Source organism: Ctenocephalides felis, unplaced genomic scaffold, assembly GCF_003426905.1.
Source record: "Ctenocephalides felis isolate EL2017-DRISC unplaced genomic scaffold, ASM342690v1 CF-g0.4_SCAFFOLD_03571, whole genome shotgun sequence".
NCBI classification, from domain to species: domain Eukaryota; kingdom Metazoa; phylum Arthropoda; class Insecta; order Siphonaptera; family Pulicidae; genus Ctenocephalides; species Ctenocephalides felis.
Genome location: NW_020539725.1, coordinates 23,394,408 through 23,402,234, shown reverse-complemented (window position 1 = coordinate 23,402,234; position 7,827 = coordinate 23,394,408). Strand labels below are relative to the sequence as shown.

The 7,827-nt window shown below is 27.1% G+C and overlaps 2 protein-coding genes across 2 annotated transcripts in view; one reads left to right on the top strand and one right to left on the bottom strand.

Moving 5' to 3' along the window:
• LOC113385817 (structural maintenance of chromosomes protein 3-like) overlaps positions 1 to 425 on the top strand; it is a 14,967-nt gene extending 14,542 nt beyond the window's left edge. The window contains 1 exon segment of the mRNA XM_026623647.1: positions 379 to 425. Coding sequence (XP_026479432.1) covers positions 379 to 425 — 47 coding nt within the window.
• A 1,050-nt stretch (positions 426 to 1,475) lies between these two features.
• Positions 1,476 to 7,827, bottom strand: part of LOC113384586 (moesin/ezrin/radixin homolog 1-like) — a 29,581-nt gene continuing 23,229 nt past the window's right edge. Inside the window, 10 exon segments of the mRNA XM_026622326.1 lie at positions 1,476 to 1,638; positions 2,117 to 2,301; positions 2,304 to 2,324; positions 3,056 to 3,337; positions 4,258 to 4,363; positions 4,595 to 4,770; positions 4,772 to 4,856; positions 5,076 to 5,306; positions 5,950 to 6,101; positions 6,218 to 6,340. Coding sequence (XP_026478111.1) covers positions 1,476 to 1,638; positions 2,117 to 2,301; positions 2,304 to 2,324; positions 3,056 to 3,337; positions 4,258 to 4,363; positions 4,595 to 4,770; positions 4,772 to 4,856; positions 5,076 to 5,306; positions 5,950 to 6,101; positions 6,218 to 6,340 — 1,524 coding nt within the window.

Here is a 7,827-nt window from a genome sequence, read left to right as displayed (position 1 = left end):
AACGTACATCGCAGTGGCGTGAAGTTGGTACCGGGCTTTTTTGTGACAGCATATTCTAGACCAAAGCGAACGTTACGTCTTTGAAAAGCCGATATTTGTTAATTATGAAACTCCGTAATTATTAAAACTAGGTTAATTAAGTAAACATATTGATCTCATAATTTATTACTGAAATATTTTATTAAGCAATTTTTAATCTATCAGTTATCAATGTATTTAATGAATGTCAAAAAAAAAACAGAAATTTTGTGATGACAATATAAAATAATAGATAATCATTGAATAAAAATAATCATATAAATGGAGGGTATACTCTTATAAACAGCATTAGTTGTAATATTAATCAATATTAATGAATGTCAATGTATTACCTTCTAGCAGTCCCATATAATATCAATTCAGCAGCGATCAAAATACTTGTATAGATCATAAAAACAGTTGCAATTTTTTCATTTTATTGTTGGAAAATGTTACATTATATAAATATATAATATTATATCTATACATTACTTTTTCACATAATTATAAAAGGCCTCAGGATTAAGGTATAAGTTACACTTTACATATGTTTCAAGTAGACTACATTCATGCCCACGTGTAATATATTTAGAGAAGAGGGTTTATAGAATAAATTATATTCATTAAACAAGTTTATGATTAAAATAACTGGTATGGTTTGCTAATATATAAGCCTAATATGGTGGTGTTGAAAATTAACCAAAGAACAACTGTGGAAGACTATTTTATTTCTATATTATAAGTAAATTTGTAGAAAATTCATCAGATTCAGCAAATATACTGTTATGAGATACAATTATATCAATTTTGGTTTCATGTTTCATCTTTATTTATATAATATTGCTTCAAACTTTTTATGATCCAAATTTCAAGACCAGAATTATTTAATTTTATTATTTAAAACTTATACAAACAAATATATAAATGCAGCATTAAGCTCTTACTAAATATGTTGTAACATGTAAGTACTACTAAAGTTTCTGTTAATCATGAAATGTGATTAATTCAATAAAAAAAAACTACTAAAGTATTTTCATGAACCGCTCTTAGCGTATCAGTTAATTTAAAGATACAAGAATTTCGTATCAAATATCGAGCATGATGTTATAAATTACATTACTTCTAAAATACCTGGCATATTTCAAAATACAAAGGCTTCATAAGCAATAAAATACTGAACTAAAAATATACTATTGGTCAATTCAAAGATGAAAAACATTTTTTACAAATCTTGCCATGTGATAATCAATAATACTTAACAATTAGATTAAAAAATACTTAAGGATTTTATCTTAATGTTTTTTTTTTAATTTTTTTACTTAATTTATAACAATGATAAATTACAAACTTTTTTGTATGTGTATATATATGCACATATTTAGTATATACATATATATTTTATAGTAGATTAAATCTTTTCATTTTATGGCTCATTAAAGACATGTATATTAACAAAATTACATATTTTCGAATTGATCTACACGTCTTTTAGTATTGCCTTTACGAATCTCTCTTAATGTTTTGTATTTATCGCGACCTTGACGGACATTTTCACGATGAATCTTGTCCATTGCAGTTTCTTTAGTTTCATCTCGAGATTGAGCTAAATCTTGTTTCAAGTGCCTATGAACAAAAATTGAAGTATATTAAATTAAAGTAATATAAATAAAGTAATGTAAATAAAAAACCTACAAAAACAGGATGTAGAAAATTTAACAGATAAGTTTTAATAGTATTTATAAAAGAATTTTAATATAAATGGAATATATAATTATAAAAAAGATTAAAAATTCTAAGAACCATTTAAGTCAGAAAAAAGTATTATAGTAAAAATGACAACTGAAATTATTAAAGTCCAACAATTGCCATACTATATATTCTAGTATTCACAACTATTGTTTTATTTTTTATTTAGCATTTGCTCATCAATGATTTTCTTCTAAAACCTGTTAGAATTCTACATTAACTTAATCTATATTAAGTAATGCAGGCTAAATATAAAATCAATCACAAAAAGGACACTGAAAAAAATATTGTAATAACAAAGTTTAAACTGCTACATCAATTATTGGAAATTATAAGATGCAGTCAACTTCCTACCTTTAATTGATCGTGCAAACGTTCATTCCTTTCAGCTAGAGTGAGTCTATCCTCTACCGGATCTTTAATATGCTCATCAGTATCTAAGTCACGACTGATATCTCCACTTCCGTTTTGTAACTCATCACTCTCGTTGTCATTTTCTTCCATCACATGGTGATGTTGAGGAGTTGATGTTGCAGCCACAAGGCAGCGGCTACTTCATCCTGTAAAAATTTTAGTTGAGTTTAAATAAAAATAATTTTATAATCATCAATTATATCATAAAATAATAATTCAATAATGACATCAATTTGATTTTTTTTTAATTTCAACTACTGCTGCAACTGTCTTAATAATAAAATAAAGTATACCCCATAGTAATAATCTGAGCCAAAGGTATAACATGCTCAAAAATATCAAAATTAATAGCAATGACAACATAATGAATGAATACTTAATGATTTATAATTTATAAGGGAAAACAAAAATAATTTCAAATTTTTTCCTAAGATCTTCCTGGAAAAATGAACTAATGTTTAAATGACAAACCTAATATTTAATAGCTTTTCACGAATCCAAAAGTCAAAAACAAATAATTATGATTTATGATTTTTCGACAATTTCTTTAATTTCTTGAAACAAACATAACAGTAGTATGCAATTAATTTATATTAAACTAGAAAGATTGATTGAAGATTTTAAAATCTATATTATCAACTAAAACAGAAGGAAATTAGATGTGAATTGAATTCCAAAAATTAATTCCAATTAGTAAACTTTATAAAAAACATGCAGTATATCAAAATCAAAAATAATGTTAAACAGTTGAAGTGCAGTATTCATAAGAATAAATATTATGGAACAACAGCAACAAAAGTGGTATATTGAGTAAAGATATTGCTTTTTTATTTTCAAACAGTTGTAATGCATTTCAAAGGATTAAAAATGTTCTTACTTTTTTACGCCTGGCTTCATCAACTTCATTCTGTAATCTCCTAGTCTCTGTATCTTTAGCTTCAACTTCTTCTTGAATGCGTTGCACTTCATCTTGTTTTGCACGAATTTCTTCTTCTAATTTTGCACGCTCTGCGGCTTCCATGTTCTTTGTTTCCTCAAGGCGGGTCATCATTGCCTGCAATTCATTCTGCCTTTGCTCTAATTCTTCTTTAGATGCTTGCAATTGTTTCAGTTGCTCCTCTAAACGTCTGATCATATCTTGTGCCTCTATTAAATTAGCCTAAGGAATGAAAAATATATAACCATCAATATATTTTACTTTATGAAATTTTGACTTGTAATGCTAGGGATACAAATATTTTGTACAAATTACAATGCACATCATATTTATATTTCAATCAAATAATTTACAGTTTTTTCATTTTTCAAGTCTTGTATATAAAGAATGACTTCCACTATCAATTAAGTTTTTGATTGATCAATAATATAATTGTATTATATTGAAATAATATCATATGCAATGACATTTTGTTAAGTTACATTTGATCAACATGAGTTGTAATTCACTTTATAGTTTCATCTTTTTTTTTAATTTTATCCTTTTGATTGAATGAAGTAAATATATTAAAATTCATTGATCTTCTTTCGATTCAGGAAGATTCGAACTGAGAAGAGACAGTTTACATGATCTTGCAAAATTAGTCAACTCAGTTTCAAACTTATATTTTAAATCAAATAAAAAAAATTAAAATCGACTTTTTTTGAATAATAATTAAATATGTAAATTAAGGTCAAATTTTACACAATACTGACAATTTTAACTAATAATATTTCTTTGATAAAATATTATGCTTGTAATACAAAAATAGAACAACTATCACTATAATTGCTTTTTGATTATGCAAAATTAAAATGGGCAATTTAAAACTTGAAGTTTTATTTAAGAGTAACATTGACAATTAAAACTAACCTAGTTATTATTGTATGTTATATACCCATAAAAACTATATTCGCGAGGAAATTGCAAATGAAGTTTTGTGACAAAATTATTTTTGGAAAAATTAAATAAAAAAGTATTCTGGAGTGTGGTAACAAAATGTAGTATGTTGATCATACATCACTAAAACTACTGTTTAAATTCCCCAGAATATTTGAATTAAAACATTAATTACATTCACAAATTGTAATATATTTATGTACCTGTGATCGTTCCATTTCTTCTTGCATAGATTTAAGCTTGTCTTCATACTCTTGTTGTTTCTTCTCAGCTCTATCACGAGCAGCTAAGGCTAGCTGTAGCTTCTCTCTATAATGATAAAATTAATTACTGCATAAATATATGAAGTATGTTGTACATACTCTGTGAATCAAATGAATGTGGAAGATGACTACCATATATCCACTAACAATAAATGTAAAAATCAATGTGGATATAAGTACATCAATATAAGAGAAAACAATGCTTTAATCAAATAAAAAGGCTGAAGCTACAACAAATATTAACCATTTTTATAAGTTTCTAATAATATATAATTACCTTTCGAGCTGCTTAGCAATTTTTTCTTCTTTCGCTTGAGCTTTCATTTGCTGAACATCAATAGTGTCTGGTTTGCGCCTTCTCATGTAGAGTTCATGATTACCCATGCACAAAGCCAAAATACGTTTGTTAATGCGTACTCGTGGCGCAAAAAATACAAAGTCTGGTGCTTTTTTTATCTATTGGCTTGATTATAAATTTTTTATCATTAAAAGATATGTTTCGTATTTCTGACCAGGGGAAACCTATTTTTGGAGTAAGTCTGTAAAAGAATAATACTATTTGAAATACCATATTATTTTATAAAAGAATATTGATAAAAATTTATATATATATATATATATATATATATATGTATATATATATATATATAGTTATATTGAGTAAACATATTTTAAAGTTAGACTATTGGTCCTTATTCTATTGTTAACTCAATTAGGAATTTTCTGTTTGAAATGCATAATTAGTGTGTAATACTAACTTGTCATCCTTTTCATAAATATTAAGGCCCAAAGCATCAACGCCTAGCCATAATTCAGTTCCTTTTTTATTTCGAATCTCGAAGTAATTGACCCCATACATTTCTAAATCTTGAGCGATTTTCAAATATTCCATCATAGAATCTTCTCTTAGCATACCTCGATGCTCATGCCACCATGTTGTTATACTTTGTTCCCATTCTTCTTTAGACATTTTGTGTTGATCCATTACCCTGAAATGAAAATAAATCATTTGAAAGATAATGTAGGTTTAAATGTCAGAAAGGCCCCTTTTATTTATTTCAATGGAAGCAACTAAATTGTGTGTTTGATAAGACTATTGGCTTCGACTGGGAAAAGATTATAAGGTAATTCAGTACCAGTGCATGATAAGAAGAACAACCATCAAATAAAAAATAAAATTGATTTGCAAAATACAATTATAAATGAAATCATTGACCTGGGTGTGTGTCGGAAATAAGCGAGCCTCTGGGGATAACAGATTTGGAATATATACTTGAAAAGCATTTTTTTTCATTTATCCATTCCAAAGTCACGTTTATAGTATGACAAAATCTACCACAAAATATTATAAATAAGGTGCTGATCGACAATGTAAGAAATGAAGATATGTTTCGTGACCTCATTCACAATGCAAAGAGTGAATGAGGAAAGAACTGCATTATGAAAGGAAACCTGAATTGTACCCATATTGATAAAAGTCTGCAAGATGTCTTTGACAAAAGTATAGAAGAAGATTTGGATGATGAATTCTATGAAAATAATTTACTCGAATTTATAATGAAGTAATAGCTTGGCTAACTTATTATTATTATCCTTAAACAAAAAAGTAAATAATATTTATAATTTAATTACCTTTGTGGTAACAGTCTATCGTTCGCCAAAAATCCAGAAGAGTGTTGGTCTTTTTGAAAATCTCCATGTCGGGCTTGTACAGCATAAGATGCTAGAAGAACCGATGTCTCAGGAGGGCAATATATTTCATCAGACAGTATAGCGTTCTTAACCTAAGAAGTATAAATTCATTTAATTTATATGAATAATTGGAGCAATAATATTTTATTTTTGGATCTAATATAGTCAAATACGTTATCATAAAATTACAAAACAACAATGAAACTACCTGAAGATAAAAAAGACGAGATGTAATGTCCTGTATAAGTTCTTCAGCTACATCTTCAGGATAAAATTTCGCTCTGAATTTGAATTGAAGTGGATTTTCCTTTTTGACATCTTGATTCATGACCTGTATAATAAAACAACAAATTTAAGTATCATAAATTTTTCAACGATGTTGTAAAATCATTATATTCTATATTATAAACTTAATTTCAAATGGGTCAATGAATTTTGAATTTAAAAAAAAAATTGTAAACACAAAGGCACGCAATCGATATATTTTGTTTACACTTACAATCAAATTACACTAAAGTTGATACTATCCAAACAATATTATAAAAACATTTTTCTTCTATAAACAGTTTTTTACTTTAGTTATTAAAATACTTCTCGGTGCTTATAATTTATAAACGAAATTTTGGATGGCGTTTTAAATTTTCTTACATATTATATATGATATACAATAATTAATATATTGTACTTCATGAAACGTAATTGATAAACTTAACATCATGTTAAGTTATCTAGTTAACTAGAGAATATACTGAATACAAAAATAAATTTGTAACCATAATTTACTGAATCAGAAAATTTACCTAGTTTGCTATGTATTCATCATTAATCAATTTGAAATTCTCACATAGATCAGATACAAATTGTGTCCTTTGCGATAAAAAGAAATGTGTTGCATTTGTGATAAACGAACAAAATTGCTAGATGAACGCGATGGCTGATATAGACCATAAAAATAACAAACAAATCGATATGCAAAAGTTGAAGAATATTGCATTGCTGATGTTTCTGGTATAATGAAAATATTGTACGGTTAAAACATGCAAGGAGCAGCATTTGGAATAGAAATCTAAGAGATAGAATTGAAGACCATTGCTTATCGTGTCGTAGTTGTCCACTTCTTAATTTTATTGTTATTTCAGAATATTACTACAAAAATGACTGATTAACAGTAATAGTTTTTCCACCATCATCGTTAATGGCCGCATTTTCATTCAAACTCTCCAAACTTTTCAAATTACATATTTCAGCCAACCTAGAAAGAAGAATTTAACAGCAAAGTGTTTACGATGAGATTATTTTGAATCTATCTATTCAATTAAACGGATAAGTAACACAGCTGATTTGAATACGACCTTGTCGGATGATTGAAACGTTACAAAAACACTCAAAACTCATAAGTCGGTTGAAGATGAAATATATGAAATGAGTCATTCACATGCAAAGAATTTCAGAGAATTTCAGACATTTTCATCGTGACGTCATCACAGATATGCACATGATATGTCATAGTTCTATTTAAAACTCGTGATCTAAAGATCGATGATGAGAAATAATAACTTTCTAAGATGAGGTTTTCATGAGCGTCATAGAAGCGACTATTGCTTCTGTTGTTTGCTTAAAATCGAGCTTACCTTGATTACACTTGCATTATAATGAATGGTAAGTCTACTTTAAGTTTAAGCTAAATCAATGAAACCAACTAAATCGTCAAAAAATTTACATATAAAAATGCATTGGCGATAATACGTGGTTGACTTTATAAGTAAGCATAATATTGGATAAATATTTGAATGGCAAATATCCAAAGCTCAAATAATA